Source organism: Zootermopsis nevadensis, unplaced genomic scaffold (assembly GCF_977971745.1).
Source record: "Zootermopsis nevadensis isolate Lab colony 2312 unplaced genomic scaffold, Znev_1.0 Znev_ptg000016l, whole genome shotgun sequence".
NCBI lineage: Eukaryota > Metazoa > Arthropoda > Insecta > Blattodea > Termopsidae > Zootermopsis > Zootermopsis nevadensis.
The window spans coordinates 2,623,821-2,638,402 of record NW_028259148.1 but is presented as its reverse complement, the minus strand read 5'-3'; the positions used below and the strand labels follow the sequence as shown (position 1 = coordinate 2,638,402).

Here is a 14,582-nt window from a genome sequence, read left to right as displayed (position 1 = left end):
AAAAGTGTTGAAATATTGAAAAAAAATATATACAAAAAATTTTCATTATCAGGAGATAAAATCATAAATTGTTTTGTCTTCCTTCTTCATCCCTTATCCTGCAAGAAAGAACATTTATTTCTACACAATTCGATATGAGTTTGGTGTCTGTACTGTTATCTGGTCCCGAACTACAACACTTTTTGTAAAATAATGCACACGTACCTTCAATATCGGACATAGTTTCAACAGGTGGGCCCGTTGTTTCTTGAGTACCATCACATCACTTTCAGTACAACCAGACTCATCTCCCGGAATAAAGTCACTATCACTATCTATAGTATCTAAATAATCCAAAATATCGTCAACATTCATTCGTGACCTTGGACCAGCCATTGCCGAATTAATACTTCTTAAAAAACTAAACCTATATACAATAAACTAAAAAATATGACTAAATAATATCATAAGCACTATGTAAACTTCTAAAAACACAACTGCAAGGCTAAACACTTATCTTTAGCAAAAAATACAGCGAAATCAACAAGCAATGACTGTAAACACGCCACGAGGTCTTCTGAACTCAACGAATTTAATTTGTTCCCACGAGATATTTTCTGTTGGCTTAAGGGATCGATCTGTTGAGGAAAATATGAACTAAAGTATAAATTATCTGATGCAGCCGTTGCCATCTGGGAGCCGTGTATGTAATTAAAACATGAGATTTAGCAGGTGATGACGGATTGGTAGACTGCGTAGCCAGTTCTTCTAAGACTTGAGCGCCGTAACACTTGAACTGTCCAGCACTTCACACCGAGGCACTGATTACTATCAGCACTTTTCACAATATTTTCCTTCCAGAAAAATGGGTTCTTCCGACGAGATCACCAAGCTGCCTGTGTGTACATACCAATCCCGAGACTCTCCTATTTAGGCCTTTTTTTTCTTTTTGTAAACTCAAATTAGCAACATGGCGGCCGTGCGAAATTTCTTAGCTGCCATCTCGATAAAGATAACTATTAAACCACTGGGGCTAGGCATGTAAAATCTGGTCTTTAGGCACATCGTTAAAAGTATACCTACAATTAATTGTTCTTGTAAGCTAATAATTATAAAAAAAAGGCGAGAGTGAAGAATCTTTCAGATTATATCGGAAAATTTTAACTCACCTTGTAGGTTTAGAGATCTTTTCAGAAATATAATACCATCTTGTAACATGTTTATAATAAATAAAACTAAGATATGTAGGCAAAAGACAAACGTGTGATGAAACACCCTTTCGTCTTTAGAGACTTAATTTAATAAGGAAGAATGATTCCGTGTTTGTTTATGGCAGTACACAATTTCCATATGCCAGTTTGAAGGTAAAAATGTTGTTTATTTGTACTTAGCTGTGGCTTATCTAACGACGCTGTCAGCTCAGACTAGACAGCGTCAAATGATACCATGATAATACTTGGAAGGATATGAAGGGCTATTAGTAATGCTACTGAGAATATTACAGTAATAAATGAGAAAAATCCGAGGAACCTGTCTGGAGTGTCTGTCTCCGGTTCTACTTTTCAAACCAAAAAGTGCTCTAATGTACTAAATATCCCTGCAGAATGGTATCTAATATGCATGTAGTTACAAGCATAAAGTAATATCTCAGCCCTACGAAGTCGAAGGTCGCCTCGATAAATATTTAAGAATTGAGTCCGTACCTCTAAGAAAACACAACACTTCACCGTTACAAAGACCAGACGGATTGCGTTGTTCAAGGAAATGATCGCAGTTTACACTGGGAATGATACGAAATTCATAAATGCAAAATGAAGAGTTATCGTTTGCTGAAGCAAGAGGTAAATATAATTACCACTGAGCTCTAAAAGTTTAAACACGTGTCACGTAAGCAGTTTCAGAGACCGCGGTTATTAATAAAAGAAGGCCTAAACCGGACACGTTTGTCAGCGGTATCCAACTTTCAGTTTATCACTACGCTGCTACAAGCAAATTCCAAGGGAAACGACATCAGTCTATGAATATATTAACTCGGCTCAAAGCAAATTTGTATTTCACACGTGGATACCAACGTCACAACATCGTAACAGGACGCAGCAGTACAAATACAACGAAAGTAAAATAAAAATGCAATGGCTACTTGCAAAGGTCGACCAGACTTGGGACCAACGTCACTTCAAACAGGCGTTTAAACATCTTAATCATCCAATTATTACGTGTAATAATAATAATAATAATAATAATAATGGCAATATGTTTTTTTTTTCCAATGTTACATTATTAACTAGGCATTCTTTCGTTTGAGTCATCAGACCGAAAGGCATCTCCTACCCGAACGCATTCTTATGGTTCAAGTTTTCGCGAGTGTTATTATACAAGTTGGAAGGTCTATTAATTTTGGAAACACCGCTACGAATAAGCTACAGAGATGAACAGAATACCGCTTTAAAGTTAATATTTTAATATTTTCCGTCAAATCACAATTTTAATAAGATAATAAAAAACTCATCACCGGTATGTTTTATTAAATTAATTTTATTTTATTTTACTTATACATTCTACTATTTATTTACTTCCATCATTTTCTTTTCTATATTACTCCACATTTATTAATGTTTTTATTTAAATCATTGCTTTACAGACTAATATTGAACATCAGATGAACCACGCCATATAAAGAACAATACCGTCGTTCTAATATATAAGAGTAATCTGATAAGAACATTTCAATAAACTGCATAACATTGTAAAAGAATTGTAATTCGAGTTTTAAATTTACCAATCTAATTTATACCTGAGGACGGTTAAATATAACCGAAACATGTCGTAAGAGACGCTCCAATTTGTAAATCGATCATTCGATGCGGAACGTGAAATGATATTTTAAATATTTAATATTTTATTATCTGATTAAAATTGTGATTTGACGGAAAATATTAAAATATTAACCTAATTCACAATATGACGCAAATATACTACCTTACCGCTTTAAAGGTTTATCATGTCGGCGAATTTTATAAACCAAGAATTTGCTTGCTTCGTTCGTCGTATTTATGAAATGCTGACATTTTAAAACGAAAGGTTACTTCAGAACACCCGCGAAAGTTCGGTTGATTAATGATTCATTACTGCATCTTGCATCTTGTAATGTGACGTAATGGAGAAACTGATTTGCATGCAGCGTGACACCGAAATGCATCTAAACAAATTAAGTTCACATGTTGCATCGCCTCGTGCGTTCTATTAACACGTTTCTCGGAATAGAATAATCACTATACTGTAGTTTTACTGTACTATAGTCCCACATGTGCGTAACTTGGTCTCTCGAAGGACATAAAATAACATGGACTGAGAGCCACTTTCGGCCACGAGTCCACTCATAACCAAGCCCGCGAAATTATTTGCAAAATTTGTTAATCCTTACTACAAGTTCATTTATTTACTTTACTCCGACGGATATAAATAATAAATAAATAGCGAATCTGATGTCGTCTGCTTTACGTACAATCGCAACACGCGATAATGACTTTAATTACAAAGTATGGCAATATGTAATTTCTGAACAAAAGTCAAAAAAACAAAGAAAATTGGTTATTTGTTTCCAAGAACAGAGCCTGGAGGGGTTTCTAGGCCCTTGGGTCCACCAGCAAAACGCAGAGAAATGCTTTTGTTATGTTGTTTGTAGTTACATTACCTACATTAAGTCAACCAACTGGTAAACACGTGAACTGCCAGACATAAAAGCTATGACTGACTTGACCAAAGAAGATTCCTACAAATTTCTGTGGCCACTCAAAATTAACTCCCCACTGTTTAACAACGTCCGCCTTCTAAGGAACAATCTTATTTCAGTCCAGCAAAAACAATTAATATATTACCCGCCAATAATAAAAAATTCTAAAGCAATAAACAATAATAAATCATGTAATTAGGATCATCAGTTAACCATAAAATGATCACGAACCAATCAACACATAGATAGATAGACCAACATCCCTAAGTAGCAAATTAACACCAACCAACACTTTTTTATATAAAGGTTATAAGCTAGATGTTAAACGATGACTTTGTTGCTTTCAGAACGTAACAAACATACGCCAGAGAGCAGCAGCGTGGATCTGTTTGGACGTCCACTGACACCAGAGAGCAACACCACACGGTCGCCATCGCCGGCAAGTCCACGAGCTCCTATACCAACAAACAAACCGACCCTTCGGTTCATTTCTTCTATCTTGGGCGGCGATGTACCCTACAGGGGCCACATCCCCACTCGTGCCGAGAGGAAGGAGTACGCCCCGGCAACTTCTCAACCCCCGTCGGCGCCGGGAACCCCTCCACCTCCGCCACCCCCACCACCGCCGCCGGCACCACCCCGATGTCAGCAGGTGTCGGTAATACAGCGCACTCCGAAACCACCGCCCCCCGAGTCTCCGAAGCCAATACAGGAACCAGAACAGGAAGCCCCAATCGATTACCACGTCCCAAAGAAGCGGCCGGAGGAACCGCAGAGACGGATCACCGTCACAGTCAAGAGTCTGCACCAGCTGAAACGGAGCTCCATGCCGTCTCTGGCACTCCTCGGGGGCAGTACACAGCCGCGGACGGTGGCCGCGGGGCACAGCCGCGGTGGCAGCGGCGGAGGCGGAGGCCATCAGGGGGCCGGCAATTCCCATCACAGTTCAGGATCAATGTCTCAAGGATCCTATGGCGGTGGAGGCGGTCTCTCGGGTGGAAGTGGTGGTGGACTAATAGGTGGTGGCGGTGGATCTATGAATCCTGGAGGTGGTGGGGGCGGTAGAGGAGGACGTGGGGGTGGGCATTATGCACCAAACAGTCCACCGACAGGATCCCTGCCACCATTCTACGAATCACTGAAGGGTGGGGGACTAGGAGGTAATGTGGGTGGTGGAGGATTTAACAATGGACAACAATATTTGAATGGTGTTGGTGTTGGGGGCGGCAGTTATGGCATGATGCAGCTGCCTATGGACTCTGACACCGGGCAGGGACAAGAAGGAGGTGGACTAGGGTATATCGGGAATGGATCAGCGAGTGCAAAGCAATATTCGCTGCTACAGAATGTAGGGGCCTCGTACGGTCTCATCACGGTCAAGGACGATGAAGACGATACAATTCTTGGCTCAGCCACTAGCTACGGCCAGTACGAAGACTCGATGCTCGTTGACATTGCGACGGGGGCAGTTGTGGACCCACTGCAGTTCACAGCCACCCTCACCTTCTCGAGCCCCGCGGACCAACACGCTCTACTCGAGAGTCTTTCCCCAGATGATCTTTTCTTCCAGCGTATGTCATCAGGGTCTCCTGATGGATCAGATCTGCTATCAGAAGCTACAGGCAGCCTCAACTCAACCATACCAGGTCCTATCGAGCCTGTGGTAGATCCATTTCCTGAGCACAACGCACTGGGACTGACGCAAAGAAGCAGCTACAATGACACGTCACGAAACTTTGCTGCACCAACACACTTTACAAAGAACACAATGTTCCTCAGCAACAACAACAATTCTGACTCCGGGAGTGGCACAGGCAGCTTCCACAATCTTCCCAAGGAGCGGCCCGAGTTGGCTCTGCACATCTCTTCATCTGGAAATGGGCAGCAGCAGCAGCAGCAGCCGATGCAACAACTACAGGTCTGTATGATGCAAAGTGCACCACTTGAATCTTCAGCATTTTGTATTCATGGTTTTTATGTGATTCTCATAATAAACAGTAATGTCATTGGTTGGCAATAATCAACTGACCTTTGTAATGGCGAAGAAGAGTTGTGGGTTCTTTTGTGGTACAACCTGAATGTTTAATTTGCTCAGACAAGCTCCTGCCTGAAGTATTTTCACTGTAATGCCTTACACATAACAATATTTACCCAAACAGGTACAAGTGCAGATGCAGATGCAGTCTCAACAGCAGCAGTCGCAACAGCAGCAGGGATTACTGTCTCCCGAGTTGAACTTTGCCGACCTTGACTCTCCAACCATGTCCCTCCCTTCTCCTGGCTGCAGCCTGGATGGAACAACAGGTTCCTTGTCTCCTCCTTCCAGCGTCGGTGGGCGCAGAGATTCAACGGGAGGTTCTGCAACGGCGACAGACATCACCAGCATCCCATCACTGCAGGTCCGAGTCAACGTTCTGCAACAGAGGGTGAGTGGCACTCAACTTGTACAGGCCACAGCTACACGAGTAGCACGCTACAGCTACAGACATATTGCGCATTCCAAAAAGAGATTACGCGGCTCTGTCATGTGGTTATGCGGCAACACTTGTCAACTGATTCGATTAAAAAGCATCGAATAATGATAGCGAATCGTGATACAGAAAGGTCAAAATTAAATTAATGAGGAATATTTTAACATGCTATCCCAATGGTTGCCTGGAGTCAATGAGGAAAACCACAAGACTTCTGTCAGAATAACCAATCTCTGTGCCACAATTCAGACCCAAGACTTTCTATAAACAAAGCAGGAAATCCAACCAGAAATTTAGTATTCCATGGAGATACTTCCAGTCAGTGTAAAATAGGGATACCAATGCTGCTAGAAGCAGTCAAGAAATTGGTATTACAGCCATATGTCCCCAGAAAATGAAAACAATTCCAACAAGCAATTCTGAAAATATACCAATGACAATTGTAGCTCATTGTACATCTGGACTTTCATTTACAATACACTTATCTCTCATAATGAGATCATGGTCCAACATGGTGAAATACAGCGAAAGCCTCAGTACACTTCCCCCACCACACGCTGTGCCAGTTCAAATTGAATGCTAACACTTTCCAGCTCTGTTATTTTATAAATAGAAATGTTTTAATGTTCATGTCTTACTAAAACTGATACTTATAGATCGTTAACAATTAGTACTACTAACCCTCAAATTAACACCCAGTATAATTTCCTCCAAAAAAAACTAAAAACTTATTTTCCTGACTTATAATTTATCATTATTTAAAAGAACTCCATTAGAAAGTGGCCAACATAAAAATGGCATTATTAATGCATATTCAACAATCTATCCTAATTGGCAGAAGATATAAGTAAATTTAAATAGTATTACATTTATAACAAACTCCAACATTTGTACCATATAATGAATCCTCTTTATTTGATCTTTTCTAAAACATGTACAGAATAATCTGATCTGTTAATAAGTAGCTGTTTAATTATGTAACATGTCCAGAGAATGTAGAGCGAATCATTAATATTAACGTGTGGAATTCTCGATCTGATTATTTTCTTTCCATGCCCTACGACTTACAGACAAGTTTTTGTTTGTATGTTGGCAGCTTGGTTTGCCAGGAGATGTTGCTTTGGAATTTGTCAATGGGGGGCATGGGATCAAGAACCCCCTTGCAAGCCACGAGCCAATCCCTCGTGGAGGCGGCAGTAGCGGTAGCAATGTGACTGCAGAAACAGACGCAAAGCCCGCGGCAGCGAGTCAGCAGGCAAACGGAGGTCCTGATGATCCAGTAAAATATTCCTGCAGAATGTGTTCCAAGACCTTTGGCCTCCAGCGCTTACTGAACAGGCACATGAAGTGCCACAGCGACATCAAGCGCTATCTATGCACCTTCTGTGGCAAGGGATTCAATGACACATTTGACCTCAAACGGCACACACGCACACATACGGGTCAGTACATATTATTAAATTAATTGAATTGAATAATTTACCTAGCTTACTACAGTTACTGGGGGAATACCCAGCCAACTCTTGTCATTAACACCATTCACAAAGACCAAATTTCAAGTTATGGTCAGTAAACCAGAACTATTATGCTCTGCAAACATTTCCTAATTTGTTTCATCACAATACCAAATGCTGCTATCCTTCATGCACAAGCCAGGGGAAATGACCACAGAGCAGAAATACGATGGTGATGAGGAAGTAGCCACGGCCAAATATAAATCTTCAAACTGGTGACAGCACATGTTCCAATAGGCAATGCGTACTGATGCATTTTACAGATACACAAAATAAACAGCACCGCATGCCTAACCAACCTATTTTGGCTCATACTCGGATGGTTTAATAATCTGGTATTTTCCAAGACAAAGATAGAAACCAGAAACTTCATCAGAATTTAGAACCTGTGAGTGCAATCATACACGTAGTCCCCACAGAAAACAGCTTATAAGATCAACGCTTAAATCTGTCAAAATTCAAACGATCGCCCAGACATTTTCACTTGTAAATACAGCTTTATGTGTGTTACCAACCTGGCATGTGGCAAGTTAATTCTTATGGCCAATAAGAGTCTGCAGAACGCAGCAATATTTTTGATAACATTGTATGATTGTTAAATTAATTAACACTCATCATATAAGGGATAATACCTAGAGTGGATCTTATTGGTTACTTTTGTACTGTAAATTTGCTTTTTATGTTATCTATTAAGTTTTTAATGTCTTTTTTTCTTCCTTTTTCTGTGTTGTCTTTGTATATTGTTTGTTTGTTTGTGTTGCCCTGTCATTGGCTATAGCAGCTGTGGGTTAGTACATTAAATAAAGAATTTAATTATTATTATTATTATTATTATTATTCAAAATTCTTCATTTTGACTATATTTTATGGTATTTAATCTTGTAAGTCTTTTCTAGTTTTTTTATTGTTTATTGTTCTTTTAGTATTAATGAATTGAATTATTATATTACTTAGGCATATTAATTAGCCCATTTTCTTTTGAATTATCCCTCAATAAAGGATTGGAATTTAATTATTATTATTACTAATATGATACACTTTTATATTTAGTTTAATTTGTTTGATTTTGTATTTGCAATGTTTTACTTTTATTATTATTGAAATGAATGTAATCATTGTATTATATTTTATCCTGTAATGTTGTTCAGTGCTTGACTGTTATTGGCCTTACCTGGCTGTTGTCAAGCACTTAAATAAATTAACTGAATTGAATTGAATTGAATAACTGCAGGTGTGCGGCCCTACAAGTGCAACTTGTGCGAAAAATCATTTACACAGCGCTGTTCGCTTGAATCTCACTGTCTAAAGGTACATGGAGTCCAGCATCAGTACGCATATAAGGAACGCCGCACGAAGGTAAGAGGAACTGCGATTAAAATCTGGTATTGCTACAGAATAAAGGTTAAACTAAATGGTATGAAAGAGTAGAAACATAATAATTGAAGCAGCATGACAAACCCCCCAGTGCCCAAAATGAAATTCTGGGTACAGTTCTGCATAAATGGAAATGAACTAATATTATTGAAAATCAATTAAAAATAAATCAACGAGAACTACAAACCTTCGAAACCAAATCATACCTAAATATTTAAAAATTGAGTTCTTACACCACACGAAACACGTGTCTCCATTAGAACGATCAACTGGTTAATGCATTTTAGAAAATAACTGTTAATATTCCAAAAAAACCCATAAATATGCTCTGTGGACAAAATTCAGAATTACTAATCACTTAAACATGTAAGACCATTTCGTCTTAAATGGCTAATACTCAGTTTTGTTGACAGATGTACGTGTGTGAAGAATGTGGGCACACAACCAACGAGCCTGAGGTACATTATATTCATCTTAAAGATAACCATCCCTACAGCCCAGCACTCCTGAAATTCTATGACAAACGGCACTTCAAATTCACCAATTCTACATTTGCCAACATGCTCTTGCAAGTGAGATCTTGAGGCGCATAATAAAAAAACAAGAGTATTCAGCTCATCAATGTGCAATGTTTGTCAATTAAAAGTAGCTACCTGTCAGCTACGCTATCGCCGACACCATCGGTACCATCATCACATTTTGCGAATATAATGGTACTGACTTTATGGTGTCCGAAACCATGGAAGATGTATATATATGAGGTGAATAGTTAACTGAAACAGTTTTTCTGCATGATATGGAATTTACTATCACAGCAAACAACTGGCAGGACATACTTACAAACTATTTACTCTAAAACTGATATGTAGAAGAGATAATGGGAAAAACATTATATTGCACACAAAGCACTTCATACTGACAACTCATACAGATGAAGACCATGACAAAAAACAGAATTTTCATATAATACAGTTGGTATAGAAGGTGGTGGATTTTTTTTACACAAGACACCTCATGGTTTCGAAGAGTTTAAAAGTGATATAATGGAGTTCCCTAAAAGTCGATTGGTTTTATGTGAATAATATAGTAAGTTTCTCTGTAAACTTTCCTGATGACTATATCATTCAGTTCTAAATACTTGTAGAGTTTGTCACTGATTTCATCAGGATGATATTTGTAGGTACCTGTGATAATATTATAAAGTTAAGTGAATTAAGCACAACTACCAAAATTCTAATTAGATTTGGGGGCTGAACATATTTTGGTGGTTGCCAACAGATAAAAGTAATGATCTAAAGGTTTCTTATTTGTAATGATATAAGGGTCCTACAAAATGCATGGGACAAGAATTTAATAGAAACAACCCCTGCTGTGCATTAGCATCTCAATATTGCAGGGGTGGGGTCTGCAGGTTTGGAGAAGGGTAATAGTGTCCAGCTATGCATGTTGAGGGTGCAGGGGTTACCCTGACAATGCATGACAACAGGGCAATATGGGGAAAGGGTGATGGAGGTCATATTAAAACATATAATAGTTAGCTTAAGATAAATTATTATCAATTAAATGTTGTGAGCGTTCATATGGAACAACCCCTAGCAATAGATTATTATTATTATTTTATTAGTATTATTATTAAACATGGCATTGAGTATATTATACACCTTACACTTGATATATGAACAGATTAGATTAACAGCTGAATTCATGTACTCAGTTTCAGTTGTTAACTGAGAATAAACATGTGAATGTAAATTGGGTAATTTGTGCAATCAACTAGCAGATGGCCAAAGGTTCATTTGTAATGCAGTTTCCATGGAAGAATTTCCCTTCACTGAATCTTACTTCTTGATGTAATGCAGTAATAATACTGTTAATATTAAGTACTGACCTAAAATACATCGCAAAAACTTGGGTGGCTAGTCGACAGGTGTTGACTCAGCAAAGGTGTTTTGTACTTTGGTTTAGCAGCTCTTCAAATAGCATGCAATTGGTCATTGTCATTGTTTGTAGAGTTAGAGGTGTATTTATTAATCACGTTACATGAAAAATGTTTCAAGGGCTACTTCTAGTAATAACGCTGCACAACTGGGCCAAATTACTGCAGTTTCATACTCAACGTAGATACACATGTTGAGTAACTTTCTGTAGTTTCAGTGCATCGTAAGTTATATGTGCATCACATTTTATCGAATCCTGATTATGGAACTACCACGTATCAGTACTCTTATTTTTAGAGTAATTCATATTAATGGCATATAAATTACATTTCAGACTGGAATTAACACATGAACTGAATTCAACAAAATGGGAATATTACATATTTTAAGAGTCGCCATTGTAAATAGAATGGAACATTTCCCAGAATGACACATGAAAGGACAAACTTTGAGAACAAACTGTATGATCAAATATATCAACTAAATTGTTCTTCACATAGCTCAGACTATAAATAATACTGTCAGTATTTACATGGTGGTCATAACTTGCATGGTTACAGGAGTTAATATGGGGATCAATGGTTTCAGATAAAACCAGAATTATTGTATACCACAAAGCTTTTAAATGAGCGGAAGTTGTTAGGAATGTAAAGAATCAGTGAAGACCACGACAGATGCAGGGTAATCAAACACAGTTCCAAGATTATTCCAGAAATAATGAAGAATGTTTATGAGAAAATAGTAAGCATTCCAGATCCATTTTGTATATCATAATTTGTGGTCTGGGCAGAAATATATCCATAAGTACAAGACCCATGAATTTGACCCTGAACTTACCAAGTATCCTCGTAGAAGGTTGCAGTGGCAAAGTTCTGGGAATTAAAATGAATACAGTATTTGCATTGAGTTTCAAATTAAAAATGTGTAATGTGTATGAAACATAAATTGCGCACAATTATGTATTAAGTTAAATAGTAAGTGGGCACACAATAATTGTAACTGTGAAAGGACTTTTTTTAATAGAATGCAAAAGCCCAATGTAAACATGGTGTATAAGAAACACGTGCCTGTGAAAATATTAAAACTTAAAACCACAGCAATATTTTACCATACCAAGAATACTAGGTCATAAACCTTGCATTTGATATTCATTATCATTTTATTATGATGGCATTTTTATCATCATCATCATTATTCAGGTACTGAATAAAGAAAACAATTAAAATAGGGACATTTGTGAAAATTTTAAACAGAGAACAAAATTAAAAATTAAAGAAAAGACAGCCTGATTGTTTTAATATTATTTTAGATCAGATCAGCATACTTCACCCTAAAGCAACCACTAAACTGTTTTAATATTACCAGCATAAGCATCAGCATGTTGCATGACTACAATGTACGTCATTTTAGTATTGCTTAGTGTCACAATGTGATCTGTAATGGTGTGAAAGAGCAGAGAAAGAAAGATATGACCATAGAAAAATAGAGGAAGGATGGTATACCACATCACTGATTGAATATCCATAGTTAACATGCAGTTTAACTTATTTAATATTATATATTTAATTGTTAACAAGCATTTATTCAGTTTTCAAATTTTTATTACTCTGCTTGTCAAAATAGGCAATGACCCATGTTTAAATCCAAACTCGCCCACCCTCAGTGTCACATTTGGAAATGTCAAGAAAGTTACTTCATAAACCAGAAATTACAACAAATAATCTTACAAATATGAAGACATAAAAATAAAAAAAATAAGCCCCATTTCTGACACCAAATACAAATTTTCTTGCCTATTCGATAACCCAAGCATAATCATTTTTTGGTATATTCAACAAATGCTTATGTACTTTAGCTAATTATAAACAGAGCAGGCCAAAATGTACAACCCTTGGGGATTTTAATCCTGATTGTGGCGATGAAAGCACCATATTTTTTTTTATAGTTTATACCAGAGCATTTACTTGTATATATATGCTGAACCAGGTACAGCTTCCAAATTAGGCAGTTGCTCCAATTCACAATAAGAACTAAGAAGCCACTCCAGATCAAAATAAATCCCTGGGGGAATGAACATCACATATAAAGGAAATCATCACAATATACATTCTGGAAATCTTTGCTATGTGTATCACTACTGGGATTGGTATTTATTACATCTTGAGCAAGTTGAACTTTAAGTAGATGGATGGATCTATCGGCATCTACACTTATCTTGAGCCCTGCTCCAAACACAGTCATACCTTAAGTCTGAAAGCACTTTTCAGTCTTCAATAAGGATTGCGGTTTTGTGTTCTACAATTTATGATACGCATGTCTGCAACATGAACTGTTTTGTGGTTTATTTTTATCTTGTTCCACATTCGTCCTGTATCTGTGGATTGATAATTAGTAAATTTATTATTTTCCCTCTTCTGAGTAGGGATGAAGGAATTAGATGGCACGTTATGACCAGCCACTCTGAAGATCAGGAGAGAGTTACAAAAGATCAGAACAGCCAATCTTGAGTACTCGCCGAAGGCGTATGATAAAATAAAACTGGGTTCCATCTTGGAAAGAATTTATACGTGAAACTAAATTTAATAATCCCTACCAGAAATAAATGACACGACTGGACCTAGAGATACTGGGTATCAACTCAGTGATGTCTCCCTATACTATTCACACCACAAGAATTTTGAAATTCCCATGGTCTTGACTTATTGTCCTTGCTGTATATTTTAAGTAAATGTTAAACATGGAAATGTGGTAAAACAAATATTGCAGCACTGAAGAACAACCTGCATTTCTCTCAGTGCCTGCATTATCGCCGGGAAGGCCTGGTACATTAATTCAGATTAAAAACTGATAATTTAAACTTCACCAGTTTTAAGTTGTTATAATTATTTTTTGTTACTTTGTTAAGAAGCTTGGTTTTATAATCTGACTCCCAAGTTCATGAGTGTATATATGATGATGTAATGGTGTGAAAAGCTCACTGAAACCATTCCATGTTATGGAGTTGCTTGGTGTTTCTAACAATCTAGTAACATAATATTTATAATACAATTACAAACCAGTATTCTCATCTTATTTAATAGCCCATCTCATTCTGTCTGTTTTTTCTATTTCTTCCTCAATGAATGTTTTTATTTTGACTTGCATGTATGTGTCTTGAGAATGTCAGAATGTGTGTAATATGGCTATTAAAATAAAACTATTTAAGAAAATAAATTTCCTTAATTTGCACTACCGAAATGTATTGCCTGAAGATGGAGGACATAAATGGTGAAATAAACTGTGCATGATTAGAAATCTTGTCATAACAATGAAACCACATAATTTTTGAGCACAAATACAAAATATATTATTCAATGAAAGAGAAACAAAATATTCTACTTCATCCTTTAGAAGCCAAATTTGTATCATAAACTATTTACCGTAATTTATATTTTCATCTGTGGAATGTTTTGTAATTTGTCACATAATACAAAATTCAAATTTTTTTCAATTTAAAAATTGAATACTAACCTTAAAACATAGCAATTTTCCATACTCCTATGCAGCAGTGTTTTTATAACCTTAGCAATGAGAA

At 37.2% G+C, this 14,582-nt stretch overlaps 1 protein-coding gene across 2 annotated transcripts in view; it reads left to right on the top strand.

The window, feature by feature from the left end:
* Window positions 1-14,221, top strand: part of ovo (transcriptional regulator ovo) — a 45,610-nt gene extending 31,389 nt beyond the window's left edge. The window contains exons 2-6 of one of the 2 annotated variants that reach the window (XM_087349379.1): window positions 4,060-5,630; window positions 5,872-6,111; window positions 7,280-7,625; window positions 8,929-9,053; window positions 9,485-14,221. In XM_087349379.1, coding sequence (XP_087205505.1) covers window positions 4,060-5,630; window positions 5,872-6,111; window positions 7,280-7,625; window positions 8,929-9,053; window positions 9,485-9,655 — 2,453 coding nt within the window. In that variant the 3' untranslated portion in view covers window positions 9,656-14,221. Of the gene's footprint in view, window positions 1-4,059; window positions 5,631-5,871; window positions 6,139-7,279; window positions 7,626-8,928; window positions 9,054-9,484 lie in introns of both variants that reach the window. The other variant, XM_087349378.1, reaches the window with a different exon arrangement.
* Window positions 14,222-14,582: the final 361 nt, after the last annotated feature.